The sequence below is a fragment of the Natrix helvetica genome (assembly GCF_964273705.1).
Source record: "Natrix helvetica genome assembly, chromosome: 4".
NCBI classification, from domain to species: Eukaryota; Metazoa; Chordata; class Lepidosauria; order Squamata; family Natricidae; genus Natrix; species Natrix helvetica.
The window spans coordinates 68486988-68514786 of record NC_138550.1 but is presented as its reverse complement, the minus strand read 5'-3'; the positions used below and the strand labels follow the sequence as shown (position 1 = coordinate 68514786).

Sequence of the window (27799 nt, the reverse complement as noted above, 5' to 3'; positions counted from 1 at the left end):
CCATTCACTTCAGCTTCTTAATTTATCTAACAGTATTGCTGGAAGGTCTTATCATTCTGTTAATGTTTAGGGGAGCCAATGGCTATAATCATTCAGGGTGAGGGGGGAACCCACATACTGTATTCTCAAATGTAATTTTACTGTTCTTTTTTTACATTTCACATTTGTGAAACTCAATGATGCTTTTGAAATGGAGTGCAGTGTAGTGGTTAAAGACACAAGGACTGAAACTGGGAGACTACTGAGTTCTAGTCCTGGCATAGGCACAAAGCCATCTGGGTGACCTTGGGCCAGTAACTCTCATCCCTAGAGAAAAGGCAATGACAAAAAATTCTGCAAATCTTGGCGAGAAAGCTGCAGGAACTTCTCTATACAATTGACAGAAGTCAAGACTGACTTGATGACACAAAGAAAAACCTCCCTTGATTTTAAATTTACATATATGTGAACTTAACAAATCTAGTTTTATGAAAACTTGTAGGATATGTTGTTCTCTTTCAAGTACTGTAACTAGTAATTATATTTAAAGGAGCAGGAGAACTACTAGTATAACTTATCATTAGCCTAGATCCCAATATCTGTGCTTTCAATATCAATTGTGAATGCTACGCCCCATGAATATTGTAGGGCTGAACATGCACACAAATAGAAGTTCAGCTTCCATGGGGTCTTTATATATGTATACTGTCCTATATCTGATGTCCATATCTGACGTGAATGGCTTTTATGTGAACACCATGTGGAAGAGGGTTTCAAAAGAGACCATATAAGAAAGGCTCACTAGAAAAATGAGAAACAAGTACACACATAAGTCTGGTGATTGGTTTTATATGGCAATGATAAACTTATTTCTTAGCCCCATAGTTATCCATAGTGGTTCCTCTAGAAACCTTCCAGCTATTGCCCTCTCAGACCAGGGGAGTCTTTGTAGGCTTTTCTTGAGATATTGCTAAAACTTCAAAGATATTTCTTAGATGCTGGATGACTACTGCTATTCCTGCAAAAAACCTTGGTAGCCCCTGAGGTGGATATTGCTATTTACTCTTCATCTTTGTGCCCATAATGAAATGGTGAGACTAAAAGGTGCTTAGAATACTATTTGGCAGCTCAAGATGCAGAGTTGCTAGGAGACAGATGAAAGTGGATAGATTTACCCAAAGCAGAATCTTCCAGGTACTGTATATCAGAAGCTGCAGCATTCAGGGTACTGCACCTTAAAGCAGGAATGCACAATACTGATGACAGAAGGGGGCAGTGCCTCATGGACAGGGGTATTCTGAAGGGAGAGGAGATTTTTGTGATGGGACATACCTCGGAAGGATAACGAAGTAGATGCAGAGATTAGTGCTGAGTCTGGAAAGGACGGCTTGGCAGGCAGTTCTGGAAATAGGTAAATGGTAGGGCTGGTAGGGCTGTCGCAGTCTAAAAAAGTGACTTGTTTATATTCTGGCTTTTGCAGCCTTGCTGCAATCCTATTGCTCGCCTAAATAGGATTCCTACATTCGCAGCTGAACTCTGCCTTCTTTTTTGTGAGTACAGTGCCTGGGATAGACAATAAGAAGAGGCCGGGGTGGGGGGCATCAGCAGAGCCAGTGACAGGGGCAGTTTGCGTTTCCAATGTAGAAGCGTTGCAGCAAAGAGAAGCGCGAAAGCAGCCTCCGCTCTGCCCTTGGGAAGAATCCACGTCCCGGAAAAGGACAGGGCTGAAACTAGAGGGAGGTCGCGCCAAGGAATCTAGATGAGAGGTATTAGTAAATATTAACCCCATCCACCCACCATAGCTCTTGCTCCAAGTAGGAAAAGCGGTTGGGGTCCTCCGAGAGGCGATCAAAACGCAGAAAATTATTGCATATTGTAAAAGCAGCAGCGACCTTGGGAAATGTCATTAAGGAAGAGGCAATGAGTGCGAGGCATGGAGGGAAGGGCGGCGGGAAAGTGCGCGGGCGCACGAGCCAGCAAGCGATCTGGAATTGACTAGAAAAAGTAAATACGGGAATTGGAGGAAAGAAGGGTCTCAGTGTAGCTGAGAAGCAGGATGTTTTTAGAAGAGCCTTCTTTTCTCGTTTGTATATCTCACTTTCTGGATGGATAATCGCTCAATTAAGATCAAAATGTTGCTTTTAGGATATGTTTGTGAAGTGATGGATAGCAATAATAATAGTAGCAGTCACCACCACAATAATAGCTTCAGCAGGAACAACAAAAGTGAATCTCAAAGAACTCTGAGTCTTACCATCCGTTTTCTAGCTCCGGATGTCAGAGCACAGCAGCACCACAGATGGGGATGTGGACCCCCAACATGGCTTATATATGCTGGTCCTGTTGGTCTTGGTCTTCTTTGTCATGGGTCTTGTGGGCTTTTTCATTTGCCATATCCTAAAGAAAAAGGGATACCGCTGTCGGACGTTCAGTGATGAATTTGACTCTGACAACAAGGAATCTCTGACACAACTCCAAGATGGTAAGTAACTGGAAGGTGGGGTGGGGGGAGAGAAACTAAATTTCTTGGCAGCATCTTGTGATGAGGAGTTCAGTCAAGCCAAAAACTGCTCCTTAATTCTGAAGTTGCAGGCATGGTGCTTTAAAACAGTATAATTTCTAAAATGTAGAAACACCATTCCTAGTCTAATGCGTGTTGGGTTATAGCTGCTACCACTTTTGATAATTTGAGGTAAATTGACACAGAACTAAAGTGAACTTATATCAAAGCAGAATGTACATAGTTGTCTTTTCTGTTCTCCTGGTTTTGCAACTCATTTAGTTTTATTGTGAAAATATACTGACAATCACGTCTGAGAAATCTCCCCAACCAGATGGGTTTCAGAACCAGACTGTGGGAGGGGTAGGACTGGAGCAGTGAATATGGGCAATCCAACCCTAGCCCAAAGACCCTCCAGGGTCTAAGAGCTGTTTCCATTAATGGAGATTATTCAAGTTAATATGAGCTGCTAAAGGAGTTGTGGTATCGGCATAGGTAGTAAGAACTGAAGAAGCCAAAATAGAGAGGCCTGTTAGGATGCAATTAATCTTCATATTTTAAATGGAAAACCTTTTAATGAGACTAACAATTGTCCAGATTTAGAGGTAAAAATAGTTTTCCCCAAATCCCAAGTATTGTTTGTGCTACTTCCATTTTTCATCCTCTTCGTTTGAAGAAAATGACTCAATTTGTCTTGAAATTTTCTGATACTAAGAAGATATTAAAATGTGATTTTTATTAACTTAGGTTTCATTATTCATATTATGCATGCACCAACAATTTAGTGACAGGAAATTGCATTCCACCAAGCCATACCCACAGAACCCTCTAGGAAAAATGTGTGTATGAGTCCATTCACAGCGGAGCTGCTGCTCCCTTTATGGTCCCCCCTGACCTCCTCCCTCCTGGGGGTCGAAGTACCTTAAAGGGACAGGCTGCAGCAGCTCCTCTGTGAACAGATGGAGAAATGTTTGGATGATCTCTGTTGCATTTAACATTGAAACCAAATGTTTCTTCCTCCGTTCACAGCAGAGCTGCTAAAGCCTGTCCCTTTAAGATAGTCCCCAGGTGGGAGGGGACTGGGGGGACCATAAAGGGAGCAGCAGCTTTGCTTTGAATGGAGGGAGAAACGTTTGGGTTGTCTCTGCCACAGAATTCAACATTAACTGCAGCAGAGATGATCTGAATGTTTCTCCCTCTGTTCACAGTGAAGTTGCTGCTCCCTTTATGATCCTTCCCAGCCCCCTCCCTCCCTGGGTCTACCTTAAAGGGACAGGCTGCAGCAGCTCTGCTGTGAATGGAGGGAGAAACATTCAGATTGGGTGGGTGTGTCAAGTAGCCAGAAGAAGTGAGAAGTGACAGGGTGATCAGGCGTGTGTGGGCAGGGCCACCAGGGACTTTTGCCACCAGTTTGGAGAACTGATGCCAATTGTCCCAGGCCAATTGTAACTGCTGCTTCCTCAGGTAAGTAAGCCTACGGCTGCGACTTTACACAGTGTGTAGGGGGGCAGTGGGAAGCTAGCTGCAGTGCCCTGCACTCTAGGCAAGGCCAGGAATCAGCTGCAGCCTTTGTTGCAGCCGATCCCCAGCCTTGCCTAGAATGCAGGACCGTGTGGCACTCGGCTGGCGACTTTTGTGAGGGGGGGGCAGGGGCAGAGGGAAGTTAGCTGCAGTGCCTTGCGCTGTAGGCAAGGCCAGGAATCGGCTGTGGCCTTAGTTGCAGCTGATCCCTGGCCTTGCCTACAGCGCAGGACCATGTGGCGCTCGGCTGGTGACTTTCACGTGAGGGAGCGGGGGCAGAGGGAAGCTATCTGCAGCACCCTGTGCTCTAGGTAAGGTCGGGGATCGGCTGTGGCCTTCGTTGCAGCCAATCCCTGGCCTTGCCTAGAGCACAGGACTGCATGGTGCTCAGCTGGTGACTTTGTGGGGGTGATGGCAGGAAGCTAGCTGCAGCGCCCTGCACTTTAGGCAAGGCTGGGGATCAGCTGCGCCCTTTGTTGCAGCCAATCCACGGCCTTGTGTAGAATGCAGGACCGCTTGGCGCTCGGCCAGCAACTTCGCGTGGGGGTGGTGGGGTGGCGGGAAGATAGCTGCAGCACCCTATGCTCTAGGCAAAGCTGAGGATCAGCTCCAACGATGGCCGCAGCTGATCCCCGGCCTTGCCTAGAACACAAGACTGCGTGGGGCTCAGCCGCTGACTTCGTGGGTAGTGGTGGTGGGAAGCTAGCTGCAGCGCCCTGCGCTCTAGGCAAGGCCGGGGATCAGCTGTGGCTTTTGTTGCAGCAGATTCCCGGCCTTGCCTAGAGTGCAGGACTGCTTGGCGCTTGGTTGGCAACTTCGCGTGGGGGTGGTGGGAAGCTAGCTGCAGCACTATGTGTTCTAGGCAAGGCTGAGGATCGGTTGCAACGAAGACCGCAGCCGATCCTCGGCTTTGCCTAGAGCACAGGACTGCTTGGTGCTTGGCTGGCAACTTCATGTGGGGGTGGCGGGAAGCTAGCTGCAGTGCCCTGTGCTCTAGGCAAGGCCGGGGATCAGCTGTGGCCTTCATTGCAGCCGATCCCTGGAGAATGTGATTGATGACCTCAGCCAGAGGGGAGGGGAGATAGGGGTAAAGTTCAGAGGCCATTAAGTGGGATTTAGTTTCAGCTACACAGAAGTCCGTGCCAAGATGTAAGTCCTAATAAATGAATGGGGTTTTTTTGAACCTTGTCTTGGGGCTTGTAAATTAATTAGGGCAACTCTTGGAAACTTCACAGATAGCTGAAATGGACTTTTAAAATAATTTTTTTCTGGGTTTCCTGAAGCCCGGGCTCTCCGAGCACACACCCCTCCAATGTTTGGGCTGCTTGGAGGGAAAATCAGGCAGCAGGAGATTGATTGCAGGTCGACGGGTCCTTAATGGGAGGAGCCTATGCCACCCACCTAACTGAACCAATGAGGCTAGAACTAGCGGAGTCCAGTTCACAGCCAAGTTCTGTAGAGAGGTTCTGAGATCCATTGGGTCCACACAAGAACTGAGCTCAGAGGTTCATCCCAGCATGAACTATGCAGCAGAGAGAGCCAATGCGGTGGTGGAAGAATACATCCGGTGTTTTGTGGACTATCAGCAAGACAACTGGTCAGACTTGCTACCCTTCGCCGAAGTGGCATACAACGATGCGGTCCACAGCAGCACAGGATTAACGGGTTTCCAGATTACCAGTGGCATGGAATTTGTTGCCATGCCTGAGTTGCCTAGAGAACCTCTTTCCTCCATGTCTTTGAATGAATGGATGGATGTGCTAAAGAACGGATGGGAGAATACAAAGAAGGCTCTAGCAGTTGCGGCAGAAGCCTACAAGAAGCAAGCTGATCAACATCGCTCGCTCCAAACCCCCTACCATGTGGGGGACAAAGTTTTTGTATCTACCAAATACATGAGATTAAGAATGCCTAGTAAGGGATTGGGTCCAAAATTTCTAGATCCATTCCCAATAGTGAAGATAGTAAACCCAGTTACAGTTCAACTCAGTCTACCCAGAAGTCTAGGGAAAATTGACCCAGAATTTCATTGTACCTTGTTGAAACCAGTAATTGGGTCCAGCATAAGAGCATCCACCCAAGCTTTCTCTCCTCCTGTAGTGATAGAAGGGGAAACACAATCGGAGGTGGGAAAATTGTAGACTCCAGGCTGAATAGGGGTCGCTTACAGTACTTAGTGCATTGGAAGGGTTACCCTTTGTTTGAAGCTATGTGGGTGAAAAATAGGAACCTAAAAGTGGAGAAGTTAGTAAAACAATTCCATGAGAAGTTTCCCAATAAGCCTGGGAGAGGGGGGAAAAGAGGTGGTTAATTTTTGTTATGTTAACTTTTATGTTATTCTCTTTACAGGAAACGTTTTTCTTCTGAGGAGAGGCTGCATATCAGGCCTGTAGTTATGTTCCTTTTAGGATCTTTGGCGTGCCACACTTTCTATTATTTTCCTACACTGTTTCATTAGTGTAGTAGTTGGGAGGGGGGAATAGAAAGGAGTAGAATTGTGGAATGTGTTGTTGTCATTCTTTTCTAGAAACCAAGGTCATATTTTGTCTCCGCACCTTGACACCTGACCAGAAGCAGAGGGGTGTAGATGCCAGCATGGAAGAAGAAGATTGGACCATGTGATGGATTTATGGGTGTGGGGATAGATGATGAACTTTCAACTGGGTGGAATTCCAGGAAGCAAATCAGAGTTGGAATTCCACAGATGTGCTAAGATGTATGTGTTATTAAATTGGAACTTTAGGGAATGTTTTGCCTTGGATTCTGATTTAATTCTGCATGATACTTGGAATGCTGACAAATGGGCTCAATACTTCAACCATTTTAATTTTGTCTTAAAGCACATTCCAGGCGGGAGGAACTTTCTAGCTGATTCCCTCTCCCGCATACCTCAGTACAAATGCAAACGGGAGCATATAGTGGACGCCATCATTCCTTCTACTCAAACAGCTGCCCAAGTAACCACCAGGTGGCAATGCTGTTACCAGCAAGACCTACCCGCAAGCGACCTAACCACGAGACTCAAAACTGAACTGCTAGCAGACCCCTGGTTCCAAAACAACCAACACATCTTGACGAAAAGAGATGACCTTGCATGGAAGGGGACGAAACTCTACGTCCCAGAATCCCTACGTACTCTAGTTCTCCAGAGGAGTCACGACGCCAAACCAGCAGGCCACTTTGGGTTCCTAAAGACTTTACACTTAGCCCGGAGGCAGTTCTGGTGGCCTGGCATTTAGAAAGATTACATGAAAAGTTGCACCATCTGCGCCACAATGAAGAGACGACCAGGAAAACCCCCCGGACTGCTGCAAACAGTAGCAGAGCCAATGAGGCTGTGGGAGGAGATCACAATGGACTTTATGGTAGAGTTGCCAAAAAGTGGGGGAAACACCGTGATTTGGACTCCAAGGGATCCCCCCTCCTCAGTCAGCTTGACTGATTGGATGTCGATGCTGAAATCAACCTGGGAAAATGTCAAAAAGGCACTGGCTAAAGTGGCACAAACCTATAAGAAACAGGCAGATAAACACCGGGCTCCACAAAATATTTGAGATTAAAACTGCCTAGCAAGAAATTGGGGCCGAAGTTTATGGGACCATTCCCCATAGTAAAGATCATCAACCCAGTTACAGTGCAATTGAAACTACCTCAATTGTTGGGAAAAATACACCCAGCGTTTCATAGTAGCCTCTTAAAACCTGTGATCGGGTCCACTCTGAGACCACTACCCTAGGAGCCCCCAGGCCCTATGATCATAGGGGGCCAAACCCATTATGAAGTTCAACGAATCCTCGATTCAAGGTGGCAGAGGAGACAATTCCAATACTTAATCAAGTGGAAGGGCTACCCATTACCGGAGGCATCTTGGGTGAAAAGTAGAAATATCCAGGCTGATCACCTAATAGCAAACTTCCATGCAGAAAATCCAAGCAAGCCTGGGGGAGGGACATATCCCTAAGTTATACACCTGTACTCAAATTGCTTTGTTTTACACAGGTCGCTTTCAGGAAGTGAGTGGAGCCGGATGTCAACACCTAAAGTGTTCCATGACTACTATCAACTTGAGAAGGGGGGGGGGGAATGCCATGCATACTTTTGGCCAGAGTAAAAGTGTCATATTTCTGTACTGGGATGTGAATGCGCATGTCCAGAACCCTATCATAACATACTGTTGGAGAATGTGATTGATGACCTCAGCCAGAGGGAAGGGAAGACGGGTAAAGTTCAGACGCCATTAAGTGGGATTTAGTTTCAGCTACACAGAAGTCTGTGCCAAGATGTTAGTCCGAATAAATGAATGGTCTTTTTTAAACCTTGTCTTGGGGCTCGTAAATTAATTAGGGCAACTCTTGGAAACTTCACAGGGTGTACTTAAAATTTACCTTTTCAGTGGTGTTTTTGTCTAGTGTTTTCTTAAAGGGGGAAACCACTGTTTTCTGTGAGCTTTCTGGCACTGTCCTTTATAATTTCCCACAATGCCTTGATTTTTTTTATTCCAGTGGCTTTGTCTTTCCTGTCCTTAGGGTTAGGGGGAAAACTGGTTTCATCTGCAGTCTTTGGGAGGGGGAACCTATTCTTTTGGTGCTTTCCTGGTGTGTGTGTGTGTGTGTGTGTGTAATGCCCCGCAGCAGTTATCTACATATTAATAATGATCAAATACTAATAATATTTGCTTACACATTTTAGTGACCTTTCCTTACATAATTGGTGTTTTCTTTCATACTTTTAGATTTCTAATTCTGTTTCTGCAAGTTAGCCATTGATAAAACAAATCCCACGTGAAAAAGTATTCAAAGCCTTCTTGATTTTAATTGTAAATTTATTCATTCCTGCACATTCTAATATTTATATATTTTCATATCTTTGTTTTTCCACTGTTGTGCAAACACAATTCCAGCAGCTGTTAACATGTGTAAAATTAAATATGTATTGTATTCCCTTTGAAATATCCAACAAAATATTTCTGGTTTTAAATCCACATCTTGCTTTACCATTACTTCTAACCATGACACCACTAACTCTTGAATAGCTACTTGGACTGACCTAAGTACTGAACCTAATTCATATATTCCTGTTTTTTGAACTGAGGAATAAATTTCAGAAAAAGAAATCTGTATTGCACTGTGAATCTACCTATGACATTCATTCTATTTGATCTAACATCTTAGATGAATTATATCTTTCCTGTTTGTTGGGGGACATCCTTCCTGAAAAGACTGTATATTGTTGGGTGAAAACAGAGGTCCCTTCTGTTAACTGTAGTCCTCAGCTTACAACCACAATCAAGTCCAATATTGTTGTATTTTTTTTGCAGTTAGTATTATTTAACAGGATGAAGAAGAGGCAAAAGAGTATGACCGCTTTCTTCTCCAAAAAAACAAGAAGCAATCAGCTAATCCACAACAGTCACCAGCACCAACATCACCAGCACCAACACCGCTAGCACCAGAACCAACACCACTTGAAGTTGGAGAAAGCAGCAATTCCATCTCCTCCACTGAATTTTCAAAACTTCCTGACTTCTAGAGTTTGCAGCAATATAGAAACTTCAAGGAGAAGCATGATTCACTGGCAGTATCTGACAAAAAGTTAGGATGTGAGTACTGTGCAAAACCCATGTTCTCATTAGAGAAAAATCTTCATGTTTCTAGAGAGTGGAAAAATTTCCAGGTTGTGGCAGCAGGGACAACTAAGGAGAATCAGCAATCATCTCTCAGAAAAAAAATGAAGGAACATTTTCAATCAAAAGCACATCTTATTTGTTGAGAGAACAGTAAACAATGGGACCAGGATGCTTTAACCAAATCCATAGATAACTCATCTGACAAACATTTATCCAGTACTTGCAAAATATTTGTTACTGTTTACGATCTGGCACAAAGATGCAATCCATTCTCAGACATCGAAGCGCAGGTAAATTTGCTAACTACGGTTGGAGTAGATGTGGGAGTTGGCTTGCATTCACAGAGATCCATGGTGAAAATAGTTGAATTCATTGAACCAAAATTACAACCACCGTGTTTTCCAGGATTATTGCAAAGAATCTAAAGGTGTGTCTAATAATCGATGAAGCCTCAACGCTTTCAATGAAAGCAGTTCTGATAGTTTTTGTTAGAGTTGAGGATCCAGAATGCCAAGCAACCATTTTCGTTGAGCTGTAGGAATTAGAGAAACAAGATGCAGAGACCATATGTTCTGCAGTGATGGGAAGCTTACGTAAAGTTGGGTTTACCACCGAATATCTGCAGAAGAATTTAATAGCTTTCTGCTCCGATGGTGCCAACATTATGTTTGGGAGAAAATCTGGAGTCAGCACCAGAGTAGCATAAGACTTCCCAAACATCGTAATCTGGCACTGCTTGAACCACCGCCTCCAACTTGTGCTGGATTATGCAATAAAAGAAATAAAACAATTCAACCTCTTCAAGATCTTCCTTGATAAAATACACACCACTTTTCAGAAATCCTGCAAGAGCCAGAATTAACTTTTCTAAATCTCTGAACAACTGCGCATTGAAATTGGCAGAGTTTTGGGACCAAGATGGGCTGTCTGTAGTTTAAGAGCAACCATAGCTGTGTGGCGTGCTTATCCAGTGCTACATCAGATTTTTTGGGACAATGAAAGATTCCCATTTTGGCCCTCCATTTTGAAATTTAAATTTTTTGAATGATTTGGCCCTCGTGATTGATATTCTAAATGAGATTTCTCTTCTGTCAAATGCCCTGCAGGGGAGAAATGCAGATATCATCAAGGCCGAAAAAATTGGTATTGTGATCAATTAAAGTATTTGAAATGCTTAAACGGGGAAAGGGCCCATATGAAAAAAATGTTGACAGAATGCTAGCTTCAGAAGCCTTCAAAAACATAACATTAGTTTCAAATCAATGATTTGTTGCCCTTCCTAGTGAAAATCTTTTGGCAAGCATCATTACCAATTTGAAGAAAAGGCTGGTGGATTGTGACCATCTAAAAACAGGTAGCCAATTGCCAAACGCAAACAAATTATAATTTCTCACATATTTGGAGCCAGATTACTGGAACATTGAAGATGTAGTCATTCCATGGGCAGAAGCAGAGGCAGGATTGATTGAATTTGGTGAAATGTTTAATCATGAAATTGATTTGAACGACTACAGAGAATTTTTGGAAAATGTGATCAAAGATCCAAACACCTACAAAATTCCTGACAGTATCAAAAAAAGCTAGAGAGCAAAGAACCCACCTAACTGTTCCAAATATTAGTAATCTGATGATGATAAGTGTTGTTGGCATGCCTGATAAGAGATGGGATCCAATTCCTACAGTCAAAAAGTGGCTCAGAGCACACTATCACACGGCTGATGATCCACGAGTGAAGACCAAGAAAAGTGCAACTGAGGAGTCTGGAAGCCTAAGAACAATCTGGAAACATCTTCAACCACAAAACCAATAACACAAGTAAGTACTTGAGTGTATCTCTTTCATTGTGTTATTCTTATGTAAGGTATAAGTGTATGCAATTAAAGTCTTCCTTTTTGTGTCTCTTCTTTGTACAGGTTATTGGAGCAAGGTGGTGAGGTGGTGGTATAGAAAACCAGCAAGGACAGTCATCTTTCCTCTGTAAGTAGCTGTTTTATTGTTTTGTGTGCTTGTTTCATCCTGATGCAGTGCATGCAATCGAAGAGTTCATTTCTGTGTCTCTTGTTTGTGCAGGTCATTGAAGCAAGGTGGTCAGTGATATTGAAGACCGGCAAGGACAATCATTTTCCTTCTGTAAGTAGCTCTTTTATTGTTTTGTGTACTTATTTTATTCTTATTTAAGTAGTAAGTGCACAAAATAATAAATTTCCTTTATTTTATCTTCTTTTTGTAGGTCATTCATTGGGGCAAAGAATTCAGTGACATTGACTTGGCCACTCCCACCCAGTCACATGACTGACAAGCCACTCCCACTTAGTCATATGACCATCAAGCCACTCCCAGAAAACAGGCCACACCTACAGAATAGGTTCTAAAAAATTTTTAAACCCATCACTGGGACAGATATAAGCACCCTGTCGAACGGATGTGGCCTGCGGGCCTTGAGTTTGACACCTATGGCATAGGGAGTTACTTATCTGAAATGGTATAAGTTCTCCTGCTTGAGCAGGAGGCTGGACTAGAAGACCTCCAAAGTCCCTTCCAGCTCATTCTGTCCTGCCCTGTCCTGTCCTAATTATTTTATAATAACAATGTATGATTAAATGTAGAAGAATATGAATCAGCATTTATATCATTCAATGGACAATGTAGAAGAAACAATTTTCAGGAGAACTGAAATGGTATTGTTGTCAACCTATTGCATAGTCATCCTGCTTTCATGTTTTGTATGCTTTTTCAAAATAAACTGCATGCATTAGCATAGAAATGAAAAATTACTATAGAGACCGTTCCCTGCCAGAGGTTTTCCATCTTTTTGGTTTGGTGTCCTTTATTAAATAGTTCCTTTGGTAAATGAGCCCTTACAACTGACTTTTTTTGCAACCAAAATTAACCATTCATTCATTATTCATTCAATTTTTTGCTGTAAATAATCAACCAATTGTTCTCATGTAATGATGGGGAAAAATAAACAAATAATAAGCATCCATAATTCAAAAGATTACCTACCTATTTCCCTTGTGCAGTTTTGAAACTGCACAAGGGAAATAACAAACAGAAGGGATGAGGGGCCATATTGAAAGAAAAGGACAAAACAAAAATAATTAAAATAATTAAGGGTTTGTAACTGGTCAGTAAAAGGGACATGGTGGCTCAGTGGCTAAGACGCTGAGCTTGTTCATCAGAACAGTGTTCCGTGTACCTTTGGCATTTAGTCATGACCGCCATATGACCATGGAGATGTCTTTGGACAGTGCTATCTCTTTGGCTTTGAAACAGAGATAAGTACCGCCCCCTAGAGTCGGGAATGACTAGCACATATGTGTGAGGGGAACCTTTACCTTTACCTTTTAATCGGGCAGTATTTGAGAGTTTTCAGGATTCTTCGAAGGTTGCACTAATTACTGGATACAATTACTCTATTTTCACTTCTATATTTCTTTTTGTTTCAGATGATGATGAGGATCTGAATGAGGATACTGTAGAAAAAATAGTGAAATGTATCATTCAAAATGAAGGTGGGCATAACTTTCTCTTAGTTAAGTAAAGCCATAGCACCCGGGGCCTTCTTTGATACATTTTTACTTTCTTCCCTTTATAGCAAATGTTGAAGTTCTAAAAGAAATGCTGGGTGAAAGTGATGCTGATCTCCCACTGCCAGTGCCTGTACCCAGGTGAGGTGTGTCAGCATTCCGGAAAACCCAAACTCCAATGAAAAACTCTGAGACAGGCATTTCTCAAAGCTCCCATTTGTTAGAGTAGATATACAGGCACATCTGGGAAAACCCGAATCTGAGATTTCTGGGTTTTCCCTCAGTAAGTCAAAAGTCCAAACCCATCCCCTACACCCACCAGTCCATGGTCTAATCCTAATTCAACCCAACTTGAGATATCACTTCAACCACTCCTCCTCCAGGTGCAGGAATACTATGACCTTGACCGAAAATACTATTATATCTAACTACATTCCTTCTACTAAATCCCCCTTCCTAATTTCCTAAGGACAAGAATGTGGCAGCGTGGAAGCTTCGTGTGTTAATATGGCTTCCAAAGCTGACAGGTGTCCCCCCCCTCCCCTTGAAGAAAAAAGCATGTCCTGGAAAATGAAATAGACAAAACACAAAACAGGAGTTAATGTAATGTCTATCAAAACACTTAACCCCCTCTTCCTCCCCCTCCCCACCCAGGAGGGCCTTTGTCAGGAAATTTATCATGGAATTGTTTCACTAGTCTATCAGCCTTCATATCCCAACTCTTTACCAGTTAGCTTCTGACAAAAGATATCCTTTCCAGAGTACTAAATACTGTAATCAACCCCAATGCAGTCTAGAGTCAAGAATCTTCTTAACTTCATAATGAGTTTCATCCTGCACTATCATAGGTTGGGGAGGGGCAGTTGGTATGGGTAGATTCTATCTTTGGTTTCAATAAGCTGCTGTGAAACACTGGCTGTATTTTCCCTAGTATCCGAGGGACGGTAAGTTGGACAGTCACAGAGTTCATCACTTTCACTATAGGAAAAGGACCGATGAATTTAGGTCTGAATTTCTTGCTCGGTAACCTCAATCTTAGGTATTTGGTTGACAAATACATTTTATCTCCTATTCGAAAAGGTGGTTGGAGAGACCTGTGCTTGTCTGCCTGTTTTTCAACTGCTTCCGCTAAAGCTTTCTTCGTATCCTTCCATCTTTTTTGTAATGAGGCTATCCATTCTGTTAGGGACATGGAGATGGGGGGTTTTCTAGGCAATTCAGGCATAGGCACAAAATCCATGCCAGTAGTTATTTGAAAAGGAGTCAGCCCTGTACAGTAGTACTGCATTATTATGAGCCACTTCTGCGAACGGTAGTACTGCATTATGTACTGCATTTATTATGAGCCACTTCTGCGAATGGTAATAAATCCACCCAGTTTTTTTGTTGATAATTTACATAACATCTAATGCATTGTTCCACCATTGCATTGGATCGTTCCACTGATCTGTTAGTCGGGGGATGAAAAGCCGAGCTAAGCCGCTGGGACGATCCGATGGACCTTAGGAAATCCCTCCAGAACTTAGCAGTAAGTTGGACTCTGTGATCTGATATTACTCACTATGGAACACCATGAAGCCTGTAAATGTGCTTCACAAATTTTTTTGCTAGCTTTTTGGCAATAGGCAGTCCGTGCAGGCTGTGAAGTGGGCTTGTTTGGAGAATAAATCAATGACAGTCCAATTTACCATATTTCTTCCACTTTCCAGAAATTCGACAATAAAGTCCATTGCAATCTCCTCCCAGGGTTTTGTGGGAGGATCATTGGGGAATATTGGGCCCATGGTGATCCCGAAAAAGGTGGCGTAAATGGTGCTGGTGTCCACTGGCACTGGACCCATCCATGGCTGGGATAGAATTCCCAGCCTGGGGGGATACATTCTGCAAGGGGAAGCATGAAGGCAGGTTGGCGGCAGGGGGAAACTGGCGGTTGTATCATTCCCAATGCCACCTGCATCTGCTGTCTCCCTCCTGCTGCTTGACCCTGTTGCACCGAACTGATCCCTCGGTCATCTCTGGCTGAGTGGAAAGGTGTTGATACCATGCTAGTTCCACCACCAGGTCCTGGATCAGGAAAAGTGAATGTGGGTTGTGTTAAACTCCATCTCACTTGAGGAGGTTGGGACTGCGGTGCATAACTTCCCACTTCAAGTCATTCAAAACACTCCAGGAGTCCTGTCAATGATTGACTTCGAGACGGAGGCAACAGATTCCAGTCCCAGGAGTTTTCAGACCCCAAAATTCTCACATTCCTCCATTCGGGCTCATGGATTGTCTTCATTGGGCTGGAGTGAAACAATATTCCAGTGGTCTTTCTTCCAGTCCCATCTCTAGAGTTGGATCGGAGTGGTAATTTTTCCAGGAATCTGTCTCCTTAGGCCTAGCTTTTGTGTCATCTCTGCAGCTTCAAGCGCTCGCACCACGTCTTCAGAAGGAGAATACTGGGTCTTGATAAGTTCTCTGGTATCCGTTCCCACAGCTCCTTCTACGATCTCCTCTCTCCCCTTCATCTTCGCTGAGTCTTTGCACTGCCTAAGTTTCAGGTTGGTGCTGGGGCTCAGCACCCTGGACAGCCCCCTTTCAGGGTGCTGTTTGACTACTTATGGATTCAGGTTAATGTCAGCATTCCTTAAAACCCAAACTCTATTGAAAAACTCCAAGACAGGCATTTCTCAAAGCTCCCATTTATTAGTGTAGGTATAGAGGGACATCTGGGAAAACCCGAATCTGAGATTTCTGGGCTTTTTCTCAGTAAGTCAAAAGTCGAAACCCATCCCCTGCACCCACCAGTCCATCACATGGTCCAACCCCAATCTGTCCCAATTCGAGACATCACTTCAATCATCCCTCCAGGTGCAGGAATACCATGACCTTGACCAAAAAGAAGAATGCTATTATGTCTAACTACGTTCTGAAGGAGGGCACCTCTACTATATCCCCCTTCCTAATTTCTCAAGCACAAGAATGTGGCAGCATGGAACCCTCCATTGTTAATATGGCTTCCAAAGCTGACAAGGAGATCATATAGGTTCAATTTGGTATCGATCACATCTTGAGAATCTCTCGTGTTTTCCTTCTTCCTTCCCTCAGTCATGCTCAGGACTAAATCACATGATATAGCAGTGAGTGTATATAGGTGTGTATGTGTATGACCTACATTCTGCCTTATTATTCATTTTCAACATAACATAAGTGTAATGGAGATTACCAGCCATAAGTGGGGAACTTTAAAAGCTATTCTCAGCCATCTCTTGCAATCCCTCCACAATGCCACTAAGTGCTAATTGAGGGTTTTCTTCCTGGTTGTTTCAAATTCCAGAGGCAGGGAAGGAATGTGGTTGGAGAGGAAATATTTAGAGGTCTGCCCCAGCATAGCCTATGGGGTCTACAAGGATAGAGAAGAGTGGTAAGAACAGCTGCATATTGAATGCATATGGGTAGTTTTCACTCTATTTGAATGACTATTCGATGTCTGTCATTCAGAGGGGCTAAAGATATTGCAGCCCATCTTTTTGCAGTATGATAAAAAACCAGAACAAAAGGTCAGGCTCAGATGGCCCTAGTTAATTGTTGATGCAGGATGTTGATGCAGGATGTTAATTGTGTTGATGCAGGATGTTATATTGTTGTATAGCAATTGGGTAATGTTCTTATGCAGCTCCTATTTATTTGATTTGGGCCTCAGTAGATGTACATTGTAGAAAATGGGGTTTCATGGATTATATCGTACTATCCATGGGTTTGGAAATAGTCTGAGTGGAAGTCTGATTTTGCCTTCAAGTGCAGGTTTCTCTGTGCTAGCATTGTGTTATATGTGCTAATGGGGTTTGCTTTGGAATTCCATTTATATAGCTGCTAATCTTTAAATATAATGGCCCAGCTGATTGCCTTTGTCTTTTCTTTTCTCCAGTGCTCTATGTCCACATCGTAGCAACCAAGATGGTGACATTCCTCATCACCACACAGTGCACTTAGGTTCAACACAAGCACCTTGCATTCATTGCAGCAAGAAAAAGAGACCTCCCATACATCGTCAGGGACGATCAAAAGAGAGCAAAAGCAAGATGCACCCTGGGGAAACAACAGTCTTTTCAGTTGGCAGGTAGGTGTTAGTTTGCTGTATATAGAAGTGTTTTGGATTAACTCACAATAAGAATCTAATGAAATACAAGCAGAGTAATAGTGTCAGGTTCTAAGGCATAAGAAAGCCCATTTGATGTACTAATCAATACTAGAAATTGGGAGAGTGTGAGTTCTATTCCCAATTTAGCCACAAAGTCACTCTTTTTCAGCCCTACGAAGGAGTCAATGACAACCAATCTTGAAATCTTATCAGAAAATTAAAGGAACTCAATGAGTGGAATTCCAACCTGGAGTTAAGAAGAATTTCCTGACAGATTGTTTCCAAGGGCTGTGGATGCTCCCATCACTGGAGATTTTTAAAAAATGGACAGCCATTTGTCTGGGATGGTATAAGGTCTCCTACCTTGGGCTGGAGTTTGAACTTGAAGATTTGTCCCTGGAGCACCGGGGATGTACCTAAGGATTTGAAAAGGTTCTCATTTCCAAGAAAGGAACAAAAACAGACCCAGGAAACTACAGACCAATCAGTCTAACATCAGTACATGGGAAAATCCTGGAAAAGATAAAAAACCAGATCTGCCACCAACCAGAAGCAAATAAAGTTATAACTAGTAGTCAGCATAGGTTTGTTAAAAATAGATCATGCCAAACCAATCTTATTTTATTCTTTGATAAATTGTGAGATTCAAACCCCCTCAGAGGAACATCAGGAGACTCAATTGAACAATAAAAAGAGCTCTTGTTACCATTTGCAAAGAGATTCCTAATCCCTTCTAGTGCATCTCAACACACATCACCATCATCCATTCAAGGAGTTAGACCACCCAGTGAGACACCCCTTAAGTACACTATATTTAATTACTCACTTGGGCCGATGCATCAGTGGTGCCTGATCTCTCTGCTCGGCCTGCTCCTTGTTCAGTTCTCCATCAGTTCATTTTGGTGAAGAGCAATCCTCTCCTGGAAAAGGAGGTACCCCTTCCCAAATGCCAAAATTGTGGCATGGTATCCCTAGCTCTTCAGGTAGCTCCTCATGCAGCAGACGATTGTCTTCAAGTCTCTGTTCAGCATCAATTGTGAGATTCAAATCCCCTCAGAGAAGCATCGGGAGATTCAATTGAACAATAAAAAGCTGTTTATTCTTATTTCTTTTGCAAAAGGGTTCTCCCCCACTCTATTACAAGAGATGGGAGAGAGCAAAGTATGAATATGAATACATGATTTAAATACATTTTCAGCAAAGGAAGAAAACAACCAAATGCCACTCATTCTCATTGGCCAGTTCACGTTAGATAAATTTTTGGCTATTTCGCAGCAGTTTCCTGGACAAGAAAACCCGCTAATAATTGCTACATTTCTTCATAACATACTATCAATTTTAGCATGAGAGCTGCTTTTCTGCCAATCTTACCCTGACCTGACCTAGAATTTACTAAACAATTTATAACTGTGTTTTTCCTACGTTTCTTACACAACTCCTTATCTTAATGTCTTTTAAATGGTTAGGTTATAACAGAGTTTAAATATGGAGTTTCTATGGCTCTTTTCTTTACAGACTCACCTGAAGACACATAAAATGCCATAGCAGCAATATTTTAAATAATAGAACATTTCCAATTTATCCAAATGTACAAGGGAATCCTTTGTACACATAAAACCATCAGTTCTTTTTTTAAAAAAAGTTGTTCTACAATGAATCAGAAGCCTTAAAGATGCATATAAGTGGTTGGGGGTCTAGAGGTCAATGCAAAAACTTATACTGTGTTTCCCTGAAAATATGACCTCTCCCAAAAATAAGCCCCAGCCTGTTTTATTACACATGCACCTAATATAAGCCGTACTCCTAAAATAAGACATAGTGAGGTGGGGTAGGCATGGTCAGCATAGGAGGCAGTGAGCACACAATGTCTGGCAGCAGCTGTAGCTTGCACAGCACAGGGGAATTGAGTACCTATGTGCAAGCAGCACAGGGGTGGGTTCTGGAAGTCACTACTGCCAGTTCGCTCATGGGCGCACGTGCACACTTCACTGTGAGCGCATGCACAATACAATAAAAATTCCTATGGGCATGCGCAGAAGCAAAAAACAAGATGGAAGCACCATAGGCACCGCCCAGAGAACCAGTTTGGGGGCATGGCAGGCCTGGGTTGCTGCCAGTTCCAGCGACCCAGGTCACCAAACCACTACCGGTTCTGCTGAATCTGTCCAAACCAGTAGGAACCCGCCACTGGAAGCAGCAGGTGGAAGGAAAGGTTGGGGGAGGTAAGCAATCCAAATGTGCAGACAACAGGAAAGCCGAGCAGCAGTGAGCCGGAGTGGTGGGCAGCCACAGGAGGTTCGTCTTCACTTCTCTCAGCTTGTCTGCAGGCCCCTTGTTTTGTTGGGATCACCTATCTTCCGCTCTGCACCTTTTGCTCTGCGCAGCCCCAGAGTTCACTGATCAAGGGACTGTAGCTGCTGCCAGATACAATTGGTTCTTGTGCGCTTGCCGGATCTTGTGTGTGCGCTGGGGGCTGGGGCACCTAGCCAGGCTGATTACCCTGAAATCATGTTTCCCCTAAAACAAGTCCTAGTGTTTATTTCGGAGGTAAAAGAAAACAAGACTGGGTCTTATTTTTGGGAAAACATGATATATAGAGTATAGAGTATAGAGTTATAGAGTTACCTACTTTATTATTTGGTTATTTTGTACCATGTTTTCCCAAAAATAAGCCCTAGCCTGATTTTCAGGCCTGCACCTAATATAGGCCTTATATCAAAAGGAAACCCTAGTTAAGACCTCCCCACTTCATCCCACAGTTTGGTTGCTTGGCACACTGGTGCTGCCATCATGAAGTCAGGTGAAGCAAGATCACTTCCGGTTCCTGTAGGTGTCGGATGTGTTGTCCGATGCTCATCTCCCCGGTGGGCTCCTTTCAGGAGCACAGGGGCCATGGAGGGGTCTCCTGCCGCAGGGTGGCTTGCTGGAACCACCCCAGATTTGGCGGCAGCCGGCGGGGGTGTTTCAAGCCTCGCCCCAGGAGCTGGGGAGCAGAGGGGGGGCATGAAACAGCTTCTGGCTGTCTGCCCTTTCACCAAATGGGCTCCGGGAGGAAGGAGTTAATCGAAGGAAGAGCGGCTGGAATGCCAGTGGGGGGAGATCCATCCTAATCTCCTTAAACATCGTTAACGGATAAGCAGCAGACTATTATAAGTTTCTGTTCAATCTATTTGAAACTGGAAGATTAGAGGGGGATGTTTCTTTCTCTTTACCCCCCCCCCTCGGACAAAGCGGCATTTGAACTATCTCTCTATATCGGAATGGAGAGAGAATAAAGGCTGACTTGCCACTTGTACTAACTATGTGAGAAAGATCGATATCACAGCTGCAAGAGGTGATTGCTGAGCTGTTTTCTTAAAAGGAAAAAACTTTATGGAAATCCTTGTTCTTCTCCCTGAGAAAGGAGGAGCCAAGATGGCGTCCCTCCGTCTTCGTTTTTGTACTTATAAATGAAGCCTGCCTTTTGAAACTACCTTTGAAAAAAAATCTCTGGTATTGTTTTAATACCCCCTCTGAAGGTGCACTGAACCTCTCCTGTTATGTGGTCTTCCTGATTAATTTTGATTATCTGACTTTTCCCCTTTCTGGTGTACCTTCGTGCCTTGGAACTGTAAAGGAGAACTAACTTTTCACTTTTGGATTTGCCTGCCACCTTGGACCGGCACAGCTGGGTGCTCCACTGACACCATTCTCTTTGTAAAAGACTTATCATCCCTGAACTCAGATAAATGGGGCCCCAAAAAACACCAAAGGGCTAGTCACTCTCGGCTCCTGCTTCTGCCACTTCCGGTCCAAGCATGCAGCAGATGAAAATTACTTCATTGTTACAACAAGAAGGGACTGGAGAGAGCTCAAAAGAGTTATCTGTTACCCAAATGTTTCAGGAAATTATGAGGGATCAAAATGAGCTGAAAAAAAGAAGTGACAGATCTCAAAGATGAACTCAGAGGTGTACAACATCATATAACAGAAAATAAACAAAGAATTGGGGTGTTGGAGGAGGGGGCAGCTGGATTGGGGGAGGAGGTTAAGGCAGTCCAGAAGGGAAATTTAGAATTGGAAAATTCTATGGCAAAAATAGAACTTGAAAGAATGTCCTTTTTTCTCAGATTCCAGAACCTACCAGAGACAGAAAATGAAGATCTTAAGGATATTATGAGTACAATTTTAGCAAAATATATTAAGAGAAACAAAGAACAGTTGTGTTGGGATATGGATCTGGTTTACAGGATTAATTCAGCATATGCTAGAACACACAATGTTCCAAGGGAGGTACATGTTAAATTTCTTAGGAGGACCACGAGGGATGTGGTGCTGGGGGCCCAAAGGGAGGGACCATTAAAATATAAAGATAAAGAAATTACCATTCTTAAGCACATTCCAAAAAAAATAAGGGAAAAAGGAGGAAGTATTCCTCCTTATCAAAGAAATTATACAACAAAGGAGTTTGGTTCAGATGGTTACTGCCAGAGGGAATGTTGATTTTTTGGGAGGGAAATAGAATTAGAATTAATACAGTGGAGGAGGCAGAAGCCTTCATTAAAAAACATATTTCTCTCCTAGAGGACGAAAATAGGGAGGTGGTGAAAAAGGTAGTAATGTACAAGATATGAAGGAAGGGGGGCCTGTGGCTCCATCTGGGGACAGGGAGGAGGGAGCAATATCGAAAAGGCTCAGGTCACAAAAATAAATGTATTTGAAATATTATGGTAATTGTTGATATAGTAGAAAGTGACAAAGAAAGAGATGATTGAACACATGGCTGATATAATGTAGAACAAGACTCTGTTTATGCTTATCTTTTATACATTGTTTTTAGCATTGTAAAAATTGTGAGATTTGGAGGGATTTCTACCACTAGCATGGGAGCTGCCAAAATTTTCTATGTACCTTTTTACCCTTTCCCATAAATGCTTAAAAACCAATAAAATTCTTTAAAAAAAAAGAAGTCAGTGAAGCAGGTGGCAGGGGATGAAACTGCCCCATGCGCCCTGTATCCATGCACCTCAGGAACCCTGCAGCCAAAGCACCCATACTCCAACTGTCAGCATTCCAAATATCATTCAGAATTAAATCAGAGTCCAAGGCAGAGCTTTCCTCAAAGTTCCAATTTAATAAGAGAGAATATTGGTACATCTGTGGGAAACTTCCTGGGTTTCCAACCCAGTTGAAAGTTCATCCTCTTTCCCCACTCCCACAAGTCCATCACATGGTCCAATCTTGCACTGCCACACTGGCATTTCCATCCATCTAGTTCCGGTCAAATGCAGAGGTGTGGAGACAAAGAATGACCTTGGGCTTCTAGAAAGGAATGTTTTATTTTGACAACAACACATTCTACAATTCTACTCCTTACTATTCCCCCTCCCAATTGCCCTACTAATGAAACAGCATAGGAAAGAAAGAGAGAGTGTGTGGCAGGCCAAAGATCCTAAAAGGAATATGACTGTAGGCCTGACACCAACACTTTTACTGAGCAGGAGGCCTCTGGCTTGCGGCCACAACTGAGCAGGAGGCATACAGACAAAGAGGATGGATCGGATTGCTCTCTCTGTCTCTCTGTCTCTCTCTATCTCTCTGTCTCTCTGTCTCTCTCTCTCTCTCTATCTCTCTCTCTCTCTCACACACACACACACACAACATACATATAGAGGTTGGATCAGATCTCTCCCTTCCTTCCCCCTCTCCCTGGCGGTGGTAGTACTTTGGTGCCTGGCCCCACTTCTCACTCAGCCATTTATCCTCTTCTCCCCACTCCTTCTCCTTTCCTTGCTCCACTTTCCATCTCTCCATTGCAGCGCAGCACCCAGGATCCACTTTGACAGTGGTGGGGTTTGGGGGATGGTCATTCCCCATTTGTAGAGTGGCCACAGACCACAGTGGCAGGGAAGGCGGAAGTCAATCCTACCCATCAGATCAGCCTGGCAGGGGTGGGATGGGGTGAGAAATCAAGCGGTGCTGAAAACAGCTGAAAGTGTGGGGTTCACACCCTGGAAGATTGTTTGAAAATGGCAGCATTGCCTGCAATTCTTGTAACTGGGAGAGGCTGTGCATTGCTTCTAAGCACACACTTCCCACAATATTTCAGGACTTGATTATAGAGAGGCAATTTGCTCTGGAAGGGAAGTTTGTTGGGAGAGATCCTGCCCAGCAGTCATAATTTCAACGCCACACAGGTTGCCCTGGGGTGGTGGGGGTTAGGGCTTGGATTAGGCATTGTGGGTTAGGGTTAGGGGTGGATGGTCTGATTGAGGGGGCCCTTAGGTAAGCCAGTGTGCAAGTATGGCAACTCCACCCCCTCCCCACTTTCCTCGCCTCATCTTCCACCCACCATCTGCCTCGCCTTGTCCTCCATTCCCTCTCCACCTCACCTCGTGGTCGCAGCACCAGCACATTGTTCAGCGTCCTGCAGTGCTGCACCAGTGCCGGAAGAAGTGGGTCACCACCAAGAGGCAAGGCAATTATTGGGGTGTGGATGGCCTGGCTGTGTCACCTGACCTCCTGCTTTGGTGCCGTGACAGTGCCAGAAGAAGTGGGCTGTGGCTACGTGGACTCCTGCCGCACATGGATACTGATACAAGGCAGTTGTTGGGGTGTGGAGTCATGGGGCCCCTGAGGTAAGTCACTGTGCCCATTGGGCAGCTCCACCCACCTGTCTCTGGGTGGTGGCACTCAAAGGAAATAAGAATCCCCCCAAAATAAGCCCCAGTGCTTATTTCAAGGCCTAAAAGAAAACAAGACTGGGTCTTATTTTTGGGAAAACACAGTATCTTTTTAATTGGTCACACTTATCACCTTCACCAAAAATCAATATAAAAGAAAATCAACATGACCAAAATATTAATTGTATTTAGTATTTGAATTTAAGTACATTTATTGTTTGAGTTGTCAGTTGTAATAAATAAATACAGGGAGTCAAATGTAATATTCAAGCTAAAGCATCATCACATTAATACCTAACCTGAATCTGAATATCAGTTCCCAAAAAATTTAAAATAATTTCTATATATTTTCTCATTATTACTGATAATTTTAAAAATCTCCACAATGGGAACAATTCTTGATGTTTTCTGACTGGTCAAGGATAAGGAATATCAATATTCCTTCACTTAAATATATTGATATAAAAATTGCAAAGAAGGAATACTATTGGAATTCAAATTACATAATAGCTGCTTTTAATCTGAGAAGGAACATAATTCTTAATTTGAAAGAAAAACTATATTTAATACATATTTTAGTTTTGGTTTCATAGGCATATTCAGACACTGGATACTTTTACCTCTGTGGCATGCTGTGAAAACAGGCCTGGATCTTTGAACCATTTTTTTAAAAATAATTTTGTTAAAAGCAAGTTAATAATAATAATAATAATAATAATAATAATAATAATAATAATAATAATAATAATAATAATAATAATAATAATAATAATAATAATAATAATAATAATAATAATAATAATAATAATAATAATAATAATAATAATACAAAAAAGAAGAGAAAGAAAAAGGTACAAGAAAAAATTCCAAGAAAGAGAAAGAAAAAGTATAAACAATTTCATCCCATAACTCATCTCTTAACAAAATAACAGAGCTGATAAACCTTGGAGGTCTTTTAGTCCAACCCCCTGCTCAATATATAGTCCTCAACAGAATTACATCCACATGGGGGGAAGTAAGTAGTGGGATACCCCAAGGTTCAGTTTTAGGCCTCGTACTCTTCAATATCTTCATAAACAATATAGATGAGGGAATAGAATTGGAACTCATCAAACATGCAGATGACAATAAACTGGCAGGAATGCACAATAATCCAAAAGATAGGCTCAAAATCCAAAAGAATCTTGACAGACTTGAACACTTGGCTCTATCTAATAAAATGAAATTCAAGGTAAATATAATTAAGATTTTACACAGGTAAGAAAAACCAACTGTACAGATGTCACGGTCAGCTCGCTATGCAAATCCTGCTTACAACCAGACCTCAGCAATGGGAGGGAAGGCATTGAAATGCAAGGGTGGTATTGGGGAGGGTAAAGGAATACAAATGTGCCAACTTGAAGCCTGAGACAGATCCATCTCCCCAAGGTCACTGGCTGGGAAAGATGGAGAGACCATTCCCAAACTAACACAAGTGTAACCAATTGGCTAGACAATGGACACTGGGAGGACCAGGGGAAAGTGGACAGTTTTCCTATGCTGTTTGTGCATGAAAATGTTTGGCTTTTCCACTTCTGTATTGATATGGAATTTTCAGTGAAGTTATACCCTTGGTAAAAGATATCACAGGAGTCTCCTTTGCTCTCTCAACCAGTGGAACAGTTGACAAATAGTCAAACTTGGCTCAATGTCAGTAACTGTGAGAGGGATCTTGGAGTCCTAGTGGACAATCACTTAAATATGAGCCAACAGTGGACAGGAAGTTCTCCAGCTGGACAGATGGGGGGGATGTGAGCTCTGAATAATAATAATAATAATAATAATAATAATAATAATAATAATAATAATAATAATAATAATAATAATAATAATAATAATAATAATAATCTTTTATTTCTAGACCGCACCCTTTCCTAAGCAGGACTCGGGGCAGTGTACAGTCATTATTAAAACCATATACAAATACATAGACATAGACATAGACGTAGACGGAGGAGGTAAAAAATATACTGTACAATATTTAGTTAAAATACAAATAAAATTTAAATTCCCTTAAAAAATTCCCAATAAAATGTTTGCCAGGAGGTGGAAGATGGAGCTATAAATCGGCTAAGCCAGCTAATTGGAACAGGTGGGTCTTTTTTTTTGTAATAAAATTTTATTGGTTTTTCAAAATTTATAGGGAAAAGGGTAAATGGACAGGTATACAAATTTTGGCAGTTGCAAAATGTGAGAGGCACCCCTCCCTCCATACCCATAGTATACATTTATATATAATGCATTAGTATATAATTGATTACAATCAGCATATTAGTTCTATTATTAAATTCAATCAAATTAAACAATTCAATATAAAATCCTAATATAATTCCATTTTCACTTTCGGTCAATTTATAATAATATGATTTTCTTATTTATTTCTGTGATCTGAGTCTTCTTGCTATTGCCCCATCTCCCTCCACTGGCAGAGCTCTGGCCCCTCCCGTGTCCTGCGTGTCCGTTGTGGTGTCTGGTGGTTTCTCTAGGAGTGTTTTATTTTTTTCCATAAAGGCCTGCGCCTCTATGGGTGAATTAATTCTGATTCTTGTCTCCTCCCAGAATATCAGCATACCTTCAGGCATCAACCATCTAAACCACACCCCTTTCTGGTATAATTTATTCGCTAATTGCGAATAATTTTTTCTTTTTTCTCTAATCTTCTTAGGGATCTGCTTCAGAATGGTTATCTCCATATCATGATATGTCAATGCTTGCCCCCTTTGTACACCCAGAATCTCATCTCTTGTGCTTTTTCTAAGGAATTTAATGTGAACCTCCCTGGGTACATTGTGTGTTCTAGCGTAAGCTGAGTTCACTCTATAAACCAGGTCTATATCCCACCCCATCTGTTGTTTTTCTTTGTGTATGTAGTCAGCCAGAATGTTTGTCATGATGTCCCTTATATTTTCCCCATCTTCTTCTATAACATTTTGAAATCTAAGATAATAGGACATTCTCTCAAATTCTAATTTCATCTGTTGGATGTCAAGATCTTTGTTCCCTTTCTGCACAGCTTCCACCCCCCCTCACCTCCTCCACCCCCCCTTCCACAAGATTCAGTCTTTGTGAGTTCTTATATATTTGGGCTTGATTTTCTTTAATTTCATCTTTCATTTCCCTTAGCTGTTTCTTGATTTCCTCCTGGCCCTGTAGAATTTGTTGAAGCATTTGTTGAAAGTCCATCTCTGTAGTCTTATGTTGCATCAATTCTGTTATCTTTGACTGTGTGGCTGGACTGGATGTTGCGGATGTTGGAGCAGAAGTGGCAAAGCCAGGTTTTCCAGGAGGGGGTCTTTTAGATGCCATCCTTTATAACGTTAGAAGTTCAGTCCAAATATGAAGTAAGCAGTTAGAAAAGAAGGGTAGCCAGGTGAATCCGGGAGCAGAAGAATCAGGCAGAAGAGAGTCTCTCCAATAAGTCTGGCAATAGATAGAAAATTTCCCCTAGAAGGTTGAAAAAATACCAATCCACAAGAGATTCCTCTGGGAGACACGGAGACAAAGACCGGAAGCCTGAGTTTTAAAGGTGGAGTCAGGTTTCAGAGTTCATAAAGACAACGGAAGTGTGCCATCTTGCCCTGCCAGTTTTGGGCACAGAGGCGTAACAAAGTTTTAAAAAGTTCCAAAAGTCCTCAAATCATTGTAATATGTAGGATTAAATTGAAAAGAAAATCATCTCAGCCTAAGTGAGGCTTCATTCGTTGGCTCTCCCCCCTCCTCCTTCCCCGGGGGCTGAGAGCAAAATTGTTTCTCGCCGCTTGTCCAAGGGGGGGGGAAACCCCCCTCCCTCCAGCCGCACCTCTAAAATGCTCCGAAAGT

At 42.7% G+C, this 27799-nt stretch overlaps 1 protein-coding gene across 6 annotated transcripts in view; it reads left to right on the top strand.

Annotated features, from left to right (window-relative positions):
• The first annotated feature begins 1269 nt into the window (after window positions 1–1269).
• RELL2 (RELT like 2) overlaps window positions 1270–27799 on the top strand; it is a 46931-nt gene continuing 20401 nt past the window's right edge. For 4 of the 6 annotated variants that reach the window (XM_081950482.1, XM_081950484.1, XM_081950483.1 and 1 more), the window contains exons 1-5: window positions 1270–1390; window positions 2248–2461; window positions 13076–13141; window positions 13225–13297; window positions 17067–17258. In XM_081950482.1, coding sequence (XP_081806608.1) covers window positions 2254–2461; window positions 13076–13141; window positions 13225–13297; window positions 17067–17258 — 539 coding nt within the window. In that variant the 5' untranslated portion in view covers window positions 1270–1390; window positions 2248–2253. Of the gene's footprint in view, window positions 1391–1670; window positions 1746–2247; window positions 2462–13075; window positions 13142–13224; window positions 13298–17066; window positions 17259–23800; window positions 23897–27799 lie in introns of those variants that run through there. The other 2 variants (XM_081950480.1, XM_081950481.1) reach the window with 2 other exon arrangements.